The 17,959-nt window shown below is 41.6% G+C and overlaps 1 protein-coding gene across 9 annotated transcripts in view; it reads right to left on the bottom strand.

Moving 5' to 3' along the window:
• The window catches only part of LOC140914094 (contactin-4), a 664,334-nt gene that overhangs the window by 215,697 nt on the left and 430,678 nt on the right, over positions 1-17,959 (bottom strand). For all 9 annotated transcript variants that reach the window (XM_073351153.2, XM_073351159.1, XM_073351157.2 and 6 more), the window contains 2 exons: positions 17,062-17,188; positions 15,501-15,676 (listed from right to left, as the gene is read on the bottom strand). In XM_073351153.2, the coding sequence (XP_073207254.1) occupies positions 15,501-15,676; positions 17,062-17,188 (303 nt within the window). The remainder of the gene's footprint in view (positions 1-15,500; positions 15,677-17,061; positions 17,189-17,959) is intronic.

The raw sequence follows: 17,959 nt of genomic DNA, 5'->3' as shown, positions 1-17,959 counted from the left end.
TTCTTCAGGTATGTTGGCAACAAGAAGAAAGCCAAGGAAAGTGTGGGCCCCTTACTGAATGAGGGAGGCAACCTAGTGACAGAGGATGTGGAAAAAGCTAATGTGCTCAATGCTTTTTTTGTCTCTGTCTTCACTAACAAGGACAGCTCCCAGACTGCTGCGTTGGGCATGACAACATGGGGAGTAGATGGCCAGCCCTCTGTGGTGAAAGAGGTGCTTAGGGACTATTTAGAAAAGCTGGACGTGCACAAATCCATGGGGCCGGACGAGTTGCATCCGAGAGTGCTAAAGGAATTGGCAGCTGTGATTGCAGAGCCATTGGCCATTATCTTTGAAAACTCGTGGCGATCGGGGGAAGTCCCAGATGACTGGAAAAAGGCTAATGTAGTGCCAATCTTTAAAAAAGGGAAGAAGGAGGATCCTGGGAACTACAGGCCAGTCAGCCTCACCTCAGTCCCTGGAAAAATCATGGAGCAGGTCCTCAAAGAATCAATCCTGAAGCACTTACATGAGAGGAAAGTGATCAGGAACAGTCAGCATGGATTCACCAAGGGAAGGTCATGCCTGAGTAATCTAATCGCCTTCTATGATGAGATTACTGGTTCTGTGGATGAAGGGAAAGCAGTGGATGTATTGTTTCTTGACTTTAGCAAAGCTTTTGACACGGTCTCCCACAGTATTCTTGTCAGCAAGTTAAAGAAGTATGGGCTGGATGAATGCACTATAAGGTGGGTAGAAAGTTGGCTAGATTGTCGGGCTCAACGGGTAGTGATCAATGGCTCCATGTCTAGTTGGCAGCCGGTGTCAAGTGGAGTGCCCCAAGGGTCGGTTCTGGGGCCAGTTTTGTTCAATATCTTCATAAATGATCTGGAGGATGGTGTGGATTGCACCCTCAGCAAATTTGTGGATGATACTAAACTGGGAGGAGTGGTAGATATGCTGGAGGGCAGGGATAGGATACAGAGGGACCTAGACAAATTGGAGGATTGGGCCAAAAGAAATCTGATGAGGTTCAATAAGGATAAGTGCAGGGTCCTGCACTTAGGACGGAAGAACCCAATGCACAGCTACAGACTAGGGACTGAATGGCTAGGCAGCAGTTCTGCGGAAAAGGACCTAGGGGTGACAGTGCATGAGAAGCTCGATATGAGTCAGCAGTGTGCCCTTGTTGCGAAGAAGGCCAATGGCATTTTGGGATGTATAAGTAGGGGCATAGTGAGCAGATCAAGGGACGTGATCGTTCCCCTCTATTCGACATTGGTGAGGCCTCATCTGGAGTACTGTGTCCAGTTTTGGGCCCCACACTACAAGAAGGATGTGGATAAATTGGAGGGAGTCCAGCGAAGGGCAACAAAAATGATTAGGGGTCTGGAACACATGACTTATGAGGAGAGGCTGAGGGAACTGGGATTGTTTAGTCTGCAGAAGAGAAGAATGAGAGGGGATTTGATAGCTGCTTTCAACTACCTGAGAGGTGGTTCCAGAGAGGATGGTTCTAGACTATTCTCAGTGGTAGAAGAGGACAGGACAAGGAGTAATGGTCTCAAGTTGCAGTGGGGGAGGTTTAGGTTGGATATTAGGAAAAACTTCTTCACTAGGAGGGTGGTGAAACACTGGAATGCATTACCTAGGGAGGTGGTAGAATCTCCTTCCTTAGAAGTTTTTAAGGTCAGGCTTGACCAAGCCCTGGCTGGGATGATTTAATTGGGGATTGGTACTGCTTTGAGCAGGGGGTTGGACTAGATGACCTCCTGAGGTCCCTTCCAACCCTGATATTCTATGATTCTATGACCCAGGCTGGGGATAGCTAGGAGAGAAACAAATGTGTGTGGGAGATGGCTTGGGGGAAGATGAAGAATGATAGCATGGTAGATCCTCAAACCCAAAACATTAGAAGTGTGTAAGTGGAATATCCCTCCTCTAAATAACAAGGGTGACACCTATATTTTTGGTGCATCCACAACTAAATTTTCAAAATTAAATTATTACATACTAATTGGGACTGAAGGTTTTCCTTAGGCTCAAAAATCAGAAAGCAGACCAAAGAATCACTGTATTTGATTTTTTTAAAAATCTCATGATTTTTAACCCAATCTAATTATTGGGGGGTGTAGACCTGTGTTGCAGTGTCCCCAATTGTAAAATGGGGCTAATAATATCACTTGCCCCATGGATAAATTCTGATGATTAATTAGCTCATGTTTATGCAGTCCTTTGCAAAATATAAGTACTAAGGGGTAAATGCTGCCACAGGCAAACAACTCAGATAACTGGGCTGAGATCTATGAGGGAGGGAAACCTCCCCTCCAGGTGCTCCACAACCATTAAGGTAACCCTAACTCAGTAATGTAGCTTCATTGGCTGTTTGTCCCCAGCCCTTGCTGTGCAACTAATTTGGGGATTTATACAGGTTCCATCCCAGCTTCCTCCCCAGCCTGTCTCTCTTCACCTACAACCTTAACTTTCTGGAATGGCATGGAAGGAGCCACTGCAGCAATGGGCTCTGCCAAAATAGTCCCAGAAGTGATGATCCTGGCTTCTAAGCAGACCTTGCTTGGCTCTTCTGCAGGTAGAGTCCATCACACCAGTCCAGGAAGGGATAGGCTTTGACTCAATACTATATTTATTAATAAGTAAAGTCCCCAAACTTCCTACATTTTAGTGGTCAGACGTCCTGAGCGAATATAGTTCGTGGACCACTGTTGCACAGTATGTGATTTATATTGTTAGGAATGGAAACAAACCACCGTCTGTGTCTGTGGAAGAGCCCTTATGGGCTTGCACTGAAGCAGTATATGATGAGTGAGCAATAAAGACCGGATGCCATGCTTAGCATTACCTCATGTCATAGAATCATAGAATATCAGGGTTGGAAGGGACCTCAGGAGGTCATTTAGTCCAACCCCCTGCTCAAAGCAGGACCAATCCCCAATTAAATCATCCCAGCCAGGGCTTTGTCAAGCCTGACCTTAAAAACTTCTAAGGAAGGAGATTCCACCACCTCCCTAGGTAACGCATTCCAGTGCTTCACCTAATAGCCAACCTAAACCTTCCCCACTGCAACTTGAGACCATTACTCCTTGTTCTGTCATCTGCTACCACTGAGAACAGTCTAGAGCCATCCTCTTTGGAACCCCCTTTCAGGTAGTTGAAAGCAGCTATCAAATTCCCCCTCATTCTTCTCTTCCGCAGACTAAACATCCCCAGTTCCCTCAGCCTCTCCTCATAACTCATGTGTTCCAGTCCCCTAATCATTTTTGTTGCCCTCCGCTGGACTCTTTCCAATTTTTCCACATCCTTCTTGTAGTGTAGGGCCCAAAACTGGACACAGTACCCTAGATGAGGCCTCACCAATGTCGAATAGAGGGGAACGATCACGTCCCTCGATCTGCTAGCAATGCCCCTACTTATACATCCCAAAATGCCATTGGCCTTCTTGGCAACAAGGGCACACTGCTGACTCATATCCAGCTTCTCATGCACTGTCACCCCTAGGTCCTTTTCTGCAGAACTGCTGCCTAGCCATTCGGTCCCTAGTCTGTAGCGGTGCATTGGATTCTTCCGTCCTAAGTGCAGGACTCTGCACTTGTCCTTGTTGAACCTCATCAGATTTCTTTTCGCCCAATCCTCCAATTTGTCTAGGTCCCTCTGTATCCTACCCCTATCCTCCAGCGTATCTACCTCTCCTCCCAGTTTAGTGTCATCTGAAAACTTGCTGAGGGTGCAATCCACACCATCCTCCAGATTATTTATGAAGATATTGAACAAAACTGGCCCCAGGACCGACCCTTGGGGCACTCCACTTGATACCGGCTGCCAACTAGACATGCAGCCATTGATCACTACCCGTTGAGCCCGACAATCTAGCCAGCTTTCTATCCACCTTATAGTGCATTCATCCAGCCCATACTTCTTTAACTTGCTGGCAAGAATACTGTGGGAGACCGTGTCAAAAGCTTTGCTAAAGTCAAGGAACAACACGTCCACTGCTTTCCCTTCATCCACAGAACCAGTCATCTCGTCATAGAAGGCAATTAGATTAGTCAGGCATGACTTGCCCTTGGTGAATCCATGCTGACTGTTCTTGATCACTTTCCTCTCCTCTAAGTGCTTCAGAATTGATTCCTTGAGGACCTGCTCCATGATTTTTCCAGGGACTGAGGTGAGGCTGACTGGCCTGTAGTCCCCAGGATCCTTCTTCTTCCCTTTTTTAAAGATTGGCACTACATTAGCCTTTTTCCAGTCGTCTGGGACTTCCCCCGATCGCCATGAGTTTTCAAAGATAATGGCCAATGGCTCTGCAATCACAGCTGCCAACTCCTTTAGCACTCTCGGATGCAACGCATCCGGCCTCATGGACTTGTGCACGTCCAGCTTTTCTAAATAGTCCCGAACCACTTCTTTTTCCACAGAGGGCTGGTCAACTCCTCCCCATGCTGTGCTGCCCAGTGCAGTAGTGTAGGAGCTGACCTTCTTCGTGAAGACAGAGGCAAGAAAAGCATTGAGTACATTAGCTTTTCCACATCCTCTGTCACTAGGTTGCCTCCCTCATTCAGTAAGGGGCCCACACTTTCCTTGACTTTCTTCTTGTTGCTAACATACCTGAAGAAACCCTTCTGGTTACTCTTAACATCTCTTGCTAGCTGCAACTCCAGGTGTGATTTGGCCTTCCTGATTTCACTCCTGCATGCCCGAGCAACATTTGTATATCATCCCTGGTCATTTGTCCAATCTTCCACTTCTTGCAAGCTTCTTTTTTGAATTTAAGATCAGCAAGGATTTCACTGTGAAGCCAGGCTGGTCGCCTGCCATATTTACTATTCTTTGTACACATCGGGATGGTTTGTTCCTATAACCTCAATAAGGATTCTTTAAAATACAGCCAGCTCTCCTGGACTCCTTTCCCCCTCATGTTATTCTCCCAATGTCAAAAAAGTTATAATGAAAAGTAGAAAAAAATCTGAAGAGGATAAGGAAAGTGAGCAGACAATGAGTTCTGTACTAAATATTTAGAAGATGAGAACTATTTCAGCTTAGAAAAGAAAACAATAAGAGGTAGCCTACCATAACGTTAAAAAACAATGAATGCTATTGAGACGATGAGCAAGGCATTACTATTTTTTCTCTCTCATAATACTAGAAAAAGGGGATGCCCAAATAAATTAAAGACAACAGATTTAAAACTGTGGAAAACCTGTAGCATTCACTGCCGGGAGACTGAGGCAATTAACTTAGTAGTGTTTTTAAAAGGATTAAATTTTTATAGGAAAAATAGGTCTGACTCTGACCTCATTTAACTCTGCCGATTTACACCAGTATAAATGAAGTCAGAATCAATTCCAGTAAGAGCATCTATATTAACAACAGACAGTATAAATATGCACTCAGGAGATAAGCCCTCTTGATCCAGGGAACATTTCTCGGTTAACTGACAGGGGTTATGAAGAAATATCCCCAGTGTGCACAATGGACACCTTCTCCAGTGAACTGTGGGGACTCCAAAGATCTGAGGGGAATCCTAGCCTCAAGTCAGTATATCTCAGGTCAGCTGCCTGGGGAACATGTTCCTCTGTATGCTATCCTGGCCCTGTCACTCCCTGAGCTGCACATCTCACTTCCTAACAGTGTTCCATTCACTCTGTTCCTCAGTTTCTGCACATCAGGGTGGAAGAAGCATTACAGTCTGACAGGAAATCTGTGCTTTTCCAAAGAAAACAAACTGCCTAGGATAGCTTTACGTGGCTCATAGTACAACAGAAATTAGAGAAAAGACTCGTTAGATCCAAAGACCCATCCCATCCATCACCTCGAGGCCAATACAAGATTGTTCCCTGCTGTACGACTAGGATTTTGTCCAGTCTTGTTTCAGCTATCCACAGCAAGAAAGCCTCCTGACTTCTCCTTGGGGGACTATTCCACAGCCTAACATGTTGCACTTCTAATATTCTTTTTGTTTTTCAATCCTGTTATTCCTATTTGTGCTTTCCTCCTTCTGCCAGCCATACACCCCAAACTCACAGGGGACCCAGTCATGCAGGGGGCACTTTACAGTGTCGCTGGCAGTTCAAAGAGAGCGCATCCATCAGTTCTGCTCCACTCCTCTTCCCACAATTTTCATCTCCCTTCCATCTCTGTCTCCTTCTCTTTCCTGAACTATGCAGTGGAGGGGAGCATAGTGGAGGGCCCAATATGTGATTTCCCCCTCACCCCCTTTGTTAAATAAACCTCTTCTGAATTTGCCTGTTACCTATGGCTCAGCAGCAGAATAAAACTTGGCTTTATCTGTCTGTCTGCATCTAGCATATTTGTGACTATGCGTGTTCACTGTTGCCAAGCACTGCTGGCAACGTAGGTCTCTCTTGGCATTGTGCTATTAACTAAGTGTTAGTTTTGGACTCTTGCTATTCCCAGTGCACCAGGTTTTCCAAATGCAATTCATTCTCACATAACACTGTACTTGCTCTTAACAACTCCTTTGCTGTGCACATTTCACCTGTACCATCTGCAGTATCATGAGCTTTGCTTTCTCTCTTGTCCCGCCCCACCCATTCTCATCTTTAAGGTACTTGGTGTGACGATACATGAATAATGAATGAACACATCTTGGAGAGTTTATACTAAAACATTTACCATAAACATCTGCAAATCATTTTACATTTGTTAGCTTCAGCTGGTAGGCAAATTTTTGAGGATTATTTCCCTTCAAGGGCCCAATTCTGCTCCCTTTGATGTCATTGGGAGTTTTGCTATTAATTTTAAGGAGAGCAGGATTGGGTCTTCGATTGGTAGAAGCTATTCTATTCTATCCAGGTTCAGATACCGCATTCATCATAGTACTAATCTGAATGCTTTCCAGTAGTGCATTAAGCAACATGACTACACATCTAGGCCTATCCTGTTCCCATTGAGATCAATGAGAATTTTGCTATTAACAAGATTAGAATACAAGTGCTCTGAAGAGCTGACTGACTTGGCCATGGCTGGTGATGGGGTGTGTGTCGAATTGCACAATCTCGTGAGGCATCCTCCAACCTGTCTCTCCACATTCTTCAATCAGAACTAGCCAAACATTATTTTGAGGAGCTCTCTTGTCCTGCTTGGGGTAGGTTGTATATGTGGAAAACAACTGCTTGAGAGAGAGGAGACGGTCATTGGATATAGGAGTTGGTGAAAAAGATGTGCTGAGAACTACATTTAAAACATCAAGTAAAGATTACAGTGTATCTGATGCAGAACTAGGTAGGTAAAGTGCACCCAGAAAAGACACCATTGGTTGGAGAATACCTCCTCTCCCCAATGAAGGACACATATAATTTGAGTGAAAAACATACTATGCAACAAATTAGCTTACATTTTCCTGTTTTACACTGCAACAAAGGTAAAATGTAATATACAATGGAATTCATTAGAGGCTTGAAATCAATAGCAGAACTCCCATTGACATCAATGAGAGCAGAGATTGTGCTCTAAGAGAAAGTAATAATCCCTCACTGATTCCAAGAGGAGTCAGTCTGGTCCCTCACTATGGGTTCCTTGTAGGCACAGCCCTGCCGTGCAGTGCTGCACTCCCCCAGGGAGAGCACTGGGAGACATTCTGGTTCAAGGAAGAGCTTCCAGATATGCAGAGTCAGAGCGCTTGCTGCTACCCCCTTTCATGACTGATTTCCAATGGCTGGTGTGTAGTACAGGGCAGACACAACCTCACTTCCTTCCAGTCCCTTCGGGGTGCCAGGCATCTTTGGAGCAACAGAGAGTGAGCAATCCCAGTTATCCTGAAGACAGGGACTGAAAAGTCTTCATATATGGATGGCCAAAGGGTAAGCGAGACTCCTCTTACCCTCCCAACCCTCCATACTTCCCTGCACTGCAAACCTGGGTAAGCGACAGGCAGAATCTTAATGACAAACAAGCATAAAGAATGACATAGGTTTAATATCCTGAGTCTTTTAGTAGTTCTACCAAAAGAAGGGATGCAAGGATGCAAAGCCTTAGACTTCAGTCCCAGAAATATTATGGATTGACATTTAAAGGGATGCATCAACATGAAATCTAGTCAGTTTAACAAAAAGTGAGTTCAGAGGCACTACACCCATCCGAGTTCTCCTGCTAATGTAGGTGTTTTTGCAATTACATCTTCTTTGCTTTTCTTCTCTTTTTCAAAATGTTTTTCCCCCTGCCCTGCTGCCATGTGGAAGACTCCCAGAAACAAAAGGGAAAATGACTAAGTAAGACTCAGATTAAATAAATCACGTTGATTTCAGAGGGACTCAATTGGGGCTTAAATGATAGTGCAGCACGACCAGTGGCACTGGCTGTTCACACAGAGTGGGATATATTAATATTCCAAAGCTAAAACAAACAGGACTAAAAAAGAGAAACATGCATTTAAATACAATCTCATCTTTCAGTCATATCAACCTTAAAAGTATTACTCATAACTAAAGGAAGCAAAACTATTACACGATTAATGAACTGTATGCTGTTTTTGTCCCTCTAGATTTTTATTGCATAATCATCATGATGTGATGAGTACCTGCAGTTTGTAATAAATGTATTCATCTGGCTCACCTTATGGCCAGTTTATAATAAATCCCAGTTTGTGGGTAGTCTATTTATTTATTTTTAAATCAAAGCTACTGCATATAGCTACTGCCTTTGTATCTTTCCATGTCTAGCTGTACATCTTGTTGAAGAATTCAGGTACTTCAGGCCAAATTTTACCCTGGCTACCATAGCAACATCAGGGCCCCCTTCCTCCCTTGCATCCCGCTGCTGGCTACTAGCATCCTGGGTAGCAGTGAGGGAGTAGGCTAAATCCCACCCCTTGCACAGGCAGGTGGGAGGCAGCAGAACGGGGCAGAGCCTGGGCTGCACATCCTCAATGTGCCAGGCAACATACAGTGGCTTGGGTATAGACTGGTTGCAGTTTACTGACTCCCCAGAGTAGCAGCTCAAGCGGGAGGGAGACTATGAGAGTGAGTCAGAATCTCCTTCCTGGGCTGCTCCTGAGGCAGCGCTAAGATGCACTGCACCTTACTTGGGCCTGGTGGTAAAGTCACGGTTGAGCATTTAATGAAATAAAATATTATATTAAGTTTATCATATTAGGAGACTGTGTGCTTCACAGAAAATAAAGTGAGCTATCTGAAATGTAAGATTATATTATATTATACATGCCAGAGTGTGTGGGTCAGTGTGTGTTTGAGACAGAGATATTACTGTCATCCTCCACCTCCGTTTCACTAACTCAAATGGATTTTAAAACAACAGATTTAATTTAAAAAAAAAAGTCATTTAACAAAGGTTTGTGAACAAAAGCAACGGAACTGAAATAATATCACAGCTTTTTACCAACCCTTCTAAACTACCCTCTTTTTTGGGACTGATTCTGCAATCCTTTTACTCATTTTGAATGGTATCTTATTTTGCAAGTCATCCCAGACTCTACTCAGGGTAAATAAAGGCAACTGAATTTGTTTCATCGGCATTCTTTGGTTAGTGAGGGCTGGATTGAAAGAGACTATACAAAACGTATGTTATAGTTGGGATTCTTCCAGGGGATAGATATGGGGTTTATCCCTGGGTTTTCAGCTCTGTCGTGAAGGTTTCTCTCTACAACAGTACGGTTTCTGCTAGGAAGGGGTCACAAAGCATGAGTTGTTGGAGATTTCTGGGACCCCAACAGGTCAATAAACCAAGAGTAGGTTTAGCCTCCCATATGAGCTAGGCTCCAATTAGTTGAAACATACAACAGAGCTGTTGCTTTTTTCAGTTTTTCAAATCAATCACAATATGGCAACTTAATAATATTACAGTGAACAACCGTCACTCTACTGCATATCCATCTGATGTAATGATAAAACTGATGTCAATCATTTGATACAATAATGAAGTCATTGTTAAAGAATCTTTCCACGGAATCAATATCACCTTCTTACAAAGCAAATGTCTCCTCTTTGTCTTCACATCTATAGTAGTTTGCACACGTGCCCCAGAATGTTCCTTCAGTGTTTATGTAGCAGTAGGAGACCTGCATCCTGAAACAACTGTCTCTTTATAACTGGTATTGGGGCCTACATTCTTCTCTCAGTCACACAGGTGCTACCCCATTCAAGGGTCATTGAGAGGAGTGGCTAGCTGAGCACCTAATTTTTATGCTCCGAACAGCAATTAAGCGCTCAGACTGGTCCAAGTATTTTGTACCCCATGCTCTTGAGAATAAGGGAGCATGCATGCTAGGGGGCTTGAGACTTACTTCTAGAAAAGTTGTGGACAACATTTAAGCCTTGATCTTGCAAGTCAAAGCACACAGCACAAGGCTGGTGCACTCCAGGACAAGTCTGAGTAGGGGTAACTATGTACAGGTAAGGTTAGGAACTAGCAGAGTCCCCAGACAAGTGGAAATAAATCTTAAGCCCACGTGTCACCTTGCTGTTATTACTGTTAATAGCATACACACAACCTGAGGTGCGGATAAAAAATGGCCATGACTGACAGGACAATCCTCAGCATGGAAATGAGATGTTTTATTACATACTTCCCTCTTCCATCTTACTTTTGCTAGTATCTAGGAATTACTTGGCAGCCATGCAGCAGTGCTAGGATCACACTCCCTGGGTAAGCCCATTACCTATTACTTTACACTTATATGTACAACACTCTGCACCTGTGTTGTGCAGGATCAAGCCCCCTGTATTCAATGTTACTTGTGCCCATGTGTAACTTCTGCTCCCATGTGCACCGGAGTACAGCCTTGTGCTCCTATTACACGTCAAAAAAGGGTTTGCAGTGTCAAGGCATAGGTATAACTGTGTTTCTTTAAGTGGAATTTCTTTGGTGTATGTGGTGATTGCCCACACCCCTTTTTCACCATAGGCTTTACATGGGGGAGGCAAGCTTCAAAGTTCCCTGTACTTTTTCCCCAAGCGGAGCTTTCCTGAAAGAAGCCTTAGTTTAAATGAAAATTCATACACACACATTCATACACATACATTATGGCATTCTAAAGCAGAAACTAGATGATCAGTTTACAAATACACTTCTGAATGTGGCTGGATTTAAAAATTAATAGAAATATCTTGTGACGTATACATGGAGGAAGCACATCTTTCCCAAGGACTTCCTCAGGCTCCTGTCTTGAGACACCCACTCTCCTTCCAAATATCTGCTCAACCATAGGTTGGTCCTACTGATTCCTAAACCCAGGGACAGTCTGAACAGTGTTCCCCCTTCACACATACTTCTCAAAGGGCTCACTCCTAAACTCGGCCATATGACCTTGATCCAACTCTCCATAAAATCAGCGGCGAGACTTCTATCGCCGTCAGTGGGAGTTGGATCAGGCACAATACTTGCGGAGTTAAGAATTTCAGGTGTAATCCATGCTCAGTACCTTGAAGGATAAGGCACTTTGTGATGCAGTCATGTGCTAGCAGGGCCTGATCCGACGCCACTGAAGTCAATAGCAGTTTTACCATTGACTTCCATGAAAGCGCAACTGGGGCCATTAGAATTTGTAATGTTATCTTTGAATAGGTGAATACATTTAAAACACAGCACAGGGGCTGCATTTCGTACCTAGGCAAGACTCCCTATCGATTTCAGGCCCTTTATTTCTGAACACAAGTTACCGTACAGCAAATAAAATTGTCAAACTATCCCTCCTCCACAAAAGAGAAAATACACAATTCAATTTAGTTTAAGTGTATTTTCATATATCATTTTGAAAAGCAATGGGTCTCATATTAAGAGTTTAAGGCTCCCCCCCCCGGTGAATCTGTACTGCTACAAACACAGGGTTTAAAGAATCATTAATCCATATTCCATTAGTGTGGTGTAGCAGACTCCTTACTTTTTGAAAATGTGTTCAATTTAAGAGACAACTAGCATGTCAGGAAAAAAAGGAACAAATTTGAAATGTTAATGATGTATAACAAAGCAAGTATTTGGGGGCATATATTAGCACTTTCATCATAATTAGTTTGTAACCTAAATACATATTTCAAGAATAAATTGCTGACCCTCTCTGACCTCCACAAGAGGCTGAATAGCTATTTCAGAGTTTAATCTGCAGTGAAAAGGCTAGAGAAGAATAATTTAGCCCTTGAAATAAGAATGAACATCTTTTAATGATGCCCCTGGATTCAGAATTTAACCCTTGCACTTAAAAGCGAGTATTAGTCTCAAAAGGGCTGGCAATATCTTAGCTCTCAAATAAGAACGAGATAACAAACAGCATAAATACGGAGCAGCCCAGAGAAAAATGGATTGTTCATTTTAAAGACAAAGCAGTGAAAGGTGCTGGCTGGTAAAACAACTGAGTCTTGGACTCTATAACAAAATGGTATTCCACAGCTAAAAATGTCATAACATGTAACGGTAACAATGCTTGAGAGACCACAGTTGAATTGCTTGAGCTGCAGGTAGGGCAGAGATTGCAAGTGCAATAATAGCAAGTTTCTAGGTCTCCAAATGCCACACAAAGGGGTTAAATTCAGAGTAAATGACCCTGGTAAAAAGAAAAAATCCAGAGAGAGGGATTGAGGGCAAATGGACTTTACTGAGACACTTCAAACTGCTAGAGTGGATTCTTGCTAGGAAATAATTTTATATTATTCCATAAAAAACCTACAGAGGGCAATTCAAAAATGATAATGTCAGAAAAAAGTATAAGGGAAAGAGGTTACGTGCTTTGAATTAGCTAGGACTTCCAGTTCCTGCAACAAGTGCCTCTTATTGTTGATTTTGTTGTATTAAATAGCACCGGCACATCCACATATCTTGGAATGTCAGTGTTCAGAAACATGCATTATTAAAACAGATTCACACTTCTCAGAGGCAGAGCTTGTGTAATAAAATTAAAACTACAGTGGGTATTTCAGAATTCAGCCAGTTCTGGTTGCAATCTCTTTGCTCATATAACTCGGAATGACTTACTGTTTTGCTGAAGAGCAGAGGCTGACTTAACAAATGCTTGTTTTTCTCCCCATCTCCAATCCAAATGTTCCTAACATGATTAAAATCTAATTGATCTAAATTTGAGCAATTTATTTATCCAAACACTCATCCATCACCATTTTAAGTGCTAAGAAACAAACTTCGCATCTTAAAGCAACCTTCTTAATTAAGAATCAGTCAAGCCTATCTTATGCTTGGTCATCTATCAAAACTCCAAGTACAGTCCAGATTTATTACTGTCAAGAAAGTTAAATCAATTAATTATAAATACAATAGACATTAAGGTTCCATGTTTGAAAATAAATATGCAATGTTATGATTGGTTGTTTTTTTAAAATACAGCCTTGTTTTTGTGATTACCAGCTAATGGTCATTTGATACAAAATGGCTTAATGAATATAGTGGCATATCCTGCTCCCATTCATGTAGTCAGTGGGAGTCTGACAATTGATTTTGATGGGAGCAGGACCTTGCCTTACATCACTGAACTCTTAACTTACTACACCTGCTCTCACCCTCTAGGTAGTTAGAAGTTGAGATCATTATTGACTTTCATAAATGATACGATTATAGCACAAACTGTTTTCAAGTGCTTAGCTATGAATAATGACATTGCAAAGGCTTAGCCTGATGGATATTGGAAGTCCTTGATTTGTAAGATTTGAGCTGCTGTGAAGCAAGTGATATGCAGAGAAGCAGGCCCAAAACAATATTTATGAAACAATCCCCTTGACATACTGAAATCTAATGTTATTAGATGAGTTTTGAGGAAGCAGTTCATTAGCGCTCTACAGTGAAAGAGCATCTTCAGTCATGGAAAAACACAAGCAGATCATAAGAAAAACTGATAATATATTGTTAACTACTCTGGGAGAGGGAAGACTTTAGCTTCCCACAGCTCTGTTTCTCATTACAAATCACCTTTTTATGTGCAGCGAATCTGGCACAAATTTGGCATCTTACCCCTTTTACTTGCAGAATAGGATCACATTAATTGTAGATATTAGACAGTCCATTAAACATATTGCATTATATTAAAAGTCTAGCTTTCCCTTACGAGGTAAATTATGCTTAAGAAATACTAAGATCTGACCAAAAATGCACATGAAGAAAATTATTGTTAAGGTATAGCTTGCACCTTTCACAGCACAAAGCCTCTCAGGGTACGTCTACACAGCAAGTAGACACAGCAAGTAGCAAGGCCCCACTGCTGGCCTGTGACAGCTGACTTGGACTCGCGAGACTCGGGCTCCAGGACTGTTTCACTGCTGTGTAGACTTTTGGGCTGGAGCTCAAGCTCTGGTAGCCTCCCACTTTGCAGGGTCCTAGAACCTGGGCCTGAGCCCAAGCCAGGAAGCCTACCCACCAATGAATCAAGTTTGCTGGCCTGGGCCAGTGCGGGTGTGTAGCTGCTGTGTAGACATGCCCTCAGAGCTTACAGGTATGAAGGAGGAGGGACTTGCCCTCAGTGCTATTATGCCTGCTAGCCAAGGAGGTTGGCCATGGCTCTTTATTATCCATGATCTTCCTTTCAAAGGACCCTCATCCTGCACTCTATGAAGTCAAATGCAGAATTCTTACTGGCTTCAAACAATGCAGGTTCAAGCCCATTAAAACCTATTTAGCTCTCCTCATTTATGAAGGTGTGTCAAAAGTGCTGAATAGGCCTTAAATAAATATTATAAAGCAGCCTTTAGAAAAAACAAAAGCAACTTTGGTGGTTCTAAAATGATCAAATAAATCAATGTACATGATACATAAATAGCACATATAAAGAACTTAGTATTGCACATCACCTTTACATTAATTTCAATATTGTGTATATATACACCCGTACACAGTGTCAGTGTAACCCACACACCTCCTGGGTGTAGAGTTCTGTCCCATGTAGTGGCACCGAGACCACTTAGAGATTAATGAGTCTGCTTTACAGCTTTAGCTAAGGGCCATATGGCTTTTAGCTCATGCAGTAGAGCCTCATGCATTTAGCTCCAGAGGTCCGGGGTCCATCGGTGTTACAAGTGGGACAGAACACCACACCCAGGAGGTGTGTTACATCAGCACTTAAAAACTCTGTCAGATATGTACCGCCCACTAGATCTTCTATCACAGGAGTGATAAAAACTGCCGTTATGGAACAGCTGCTTCTGAAGGACATGTCCCTTTGGGCACTTTTGAAGCTTTAAAATCTTTGTTTTCCATTGGAGGGAAAAATCACTTTTGAACATTTCTATTATTCACTTGTAAAAAGTGTTAGCAGCATGTTTCCTACTGCCACGTACTCACACGTCCACTGTCTCTTATCGCTAGGCAGATATACACATTCTGTGCTGTACGCCCATTTAGTTAACTAGTCACAAAATAGAACATTTCCAATCCTCACTCAGATTTAGTCAAGATATGTTCTCAACAAAACAAGCAGCATGACAAAGAATAATGAATAACAAATTAGATGAGGTTAAAAAAAAGCCATCATCTTACCATTTTTCCAGCATTATATTGCAAGAATTCAGTATTTGCCATGGGTTGTAATCGCTACTTACAAGCAAACTGAAGTTTTGCCTCTCTGCTAACAATGGTTCCAAATGAGTTTGTTGCTATGCACTGGTACATTCCAATATCTTGGGTTTTATTGAGGTTATTGATCAACAAGCTGCCTCCCACCACACTGTAGCGGTAATCCATACCGACGTCAACACTGGTTCCATTTAACTTCCACCTATAGTATAAAAATTCCAGGAGTTGAATTCTCCTAACATTAATCAATATTTCTGTACGTTTCTAAAGCAACATGAAAAGTAAATACAGAAAACATTACAACCCATGATTTCTTATTTTTAAACCCAGCATGAAAATGCATGTTTCCTGCACCACATTGAAATGTTCTAATATTTCACTTATAGAGCAACATCCTTAACATATATTTCAGTCACTGATTTGATTAATGCTCTTATTGTTTTGGCTGTTGTTATTGATGTTGTTAGTCTTTGGAATTAATCATTTTGCAAGGGGAAGCCCCAGAAACAGAATTTTTGAACCACTCAACTTCTTTTCTTTTTCTGCCTTAGTTGTTTGTTTGCTTTTAAATTTAAGAAAACTCACTCACAGCAGATGTTTTAACAAACTGGGGCATCAAAATTTTCTAAAAAATCTCTCCCCAATTACAACTGCCATCTCTAGCAGCCCATGATGGAACATATAAAGGATTAGATCCTTAGAGCAGTTCCCTGTATTGGAACCTATGGGGAAGGAATTTGAATATATTTGCATGAGAGAATCAACATATTCTACTGCATTAAATGCTAAGTATTGCCAGAAGACAGCAACAGGATTCGGGTCTTATGAGTTTAATCAGTTTCAAAGTGGGCATTTACACTAGAGAGAAAAATGGGGGGTGGGGGCGGGGAGGGAGACACCAGGTTAAATTGGTTAAGACAACCAGATTAATTCTATGTAATAACAACAGCATCACCAGAACAGCATATTTTCATATATATAGCTTCTTTCACCCAAGGTTCTCAAAGCACATTATAAAGCTAGGAACCATAAGTAGCATTATTGAAATTTTTCAGATTTTTAAGATAGTTAAGCACATAGATCTTAAGGGACAGATTTTCAGTTCTGCATGCAGATAATTTACTGTGAAATTATCATGACTGTGCACAGAAAGTTAGACCTCACATTGCTCATTTGCACACAGCATTAATGTGCAATTTTTGTGGCAAAAAAGAGGGCGTAAGGACCAGATTTTTAAACGTATTAAAGTTCAGGGGATTTTAGGTAGATTCAATGTATTGCATAAAGATTTTAATCCCAAATATCTCATTTAATGTGTCAAAGCAAGTCTTAAGAAGCCTTAGCAATAAATGAATAGGATTCAAATTAACTATATTATTGTATTTGGTGTGTTTCATGGATTTTAAAAGTGATACAAAAGGGTAAACTATTGTATCAATTCAAAATCAAAACACACCAACAGATAAAGATGCATCACACCCCAAATTCTGATAGAACTTCTCTGGGTGGGATGCATGCAGACATGTGTCTTGGAGAGACACGATCATGGAGAAGGCATGCTAAAGAATAGCAAAATATGTAACAAACCTGATAGTTGGTTTAGGATTTCCCTTTACGTCACAGCTCAACTTCACTTTCTTTTCCTCAGAATCCAGTGGAAAAATCACATTGTTTGGTTCCTGAATGAAAACTGGCCCATGCAGCGTGCTGTCATCTGTGTTACATGGAACAAAAATGTGACAGGTATTGTACAATATCTTAATATAACAAATATAAAGAAAAGTCTTAGAGAGAGGTGCATCTGGTATATCATTCACCCTAAAAATGACCATGCAACAACACTTTTACTGGGAAAAGAAGTCAAAAGATTTATTCTACAATCATACAATCTCTTATACTGCTGTCTTTTCACAGACTGTTGGACTTTCACGAAAGGGATCACAAACATAACCAGCAGAAAGATTTGAATTTCACATAGGCCCCAGTTCTGCAACTGACTGTGAGCTGGGCCATCCGTCAGGCCCACACATACTTCTATTAAAATTAGAATGTATTATTCTTGAGTGTGTGGTTTACATGCTTTGATGTAGACATTATCTTTAAGAAACATTTTATTTTGAAACCATTTTTAAATGCAATATTTAAAATAATGTGAGTTGTAGGTTCATAGGTATTTACAGGGTCTGATAAAATCCTGCATGATAATTGGGTACTGTTAACCCACTGTGTACTGAAACCCCTTTGTACTGAAAGAGTTCACTAAAATACTGGCATTTCAAAGTGGTTCTTTGGCCACACAGTATTTATTGTAAAATACTTTTCATATTATCAGATCCTTGACATAGACACTGTCTTTATTTATTTTTTGTCTTGTACAGCTCCAAGCAAACAGTTGCCATTTGATGTAGCCTTATTTATGTTATTATCATCAACTGTTATGATATTTTCATCATTATTATCATAAGCATTCAACAATTACCATAAG

The sequence above is a fragment of the Lepidochelys kempii genome, chromosome 7 (genome assembly GCF_965140285.1).
Source record: "Lepidochelys kempii isolate rLepKem1 chromosome 7, rLepKem1.hap1, whole genome shotgun sequence".
Classification (NCBI taxonomy): domain Eukaryota; kingdom Metazoa; phylum Chordata; order Testudines; family Cheloniidae; genus Lepidochelys; species Lepidochelys kempii.
The sequence above is the reverse complement of the archived record's forward strand: the minus strand, read 5'-3'. Positions and strand labels throughout refer to the sequence as shown.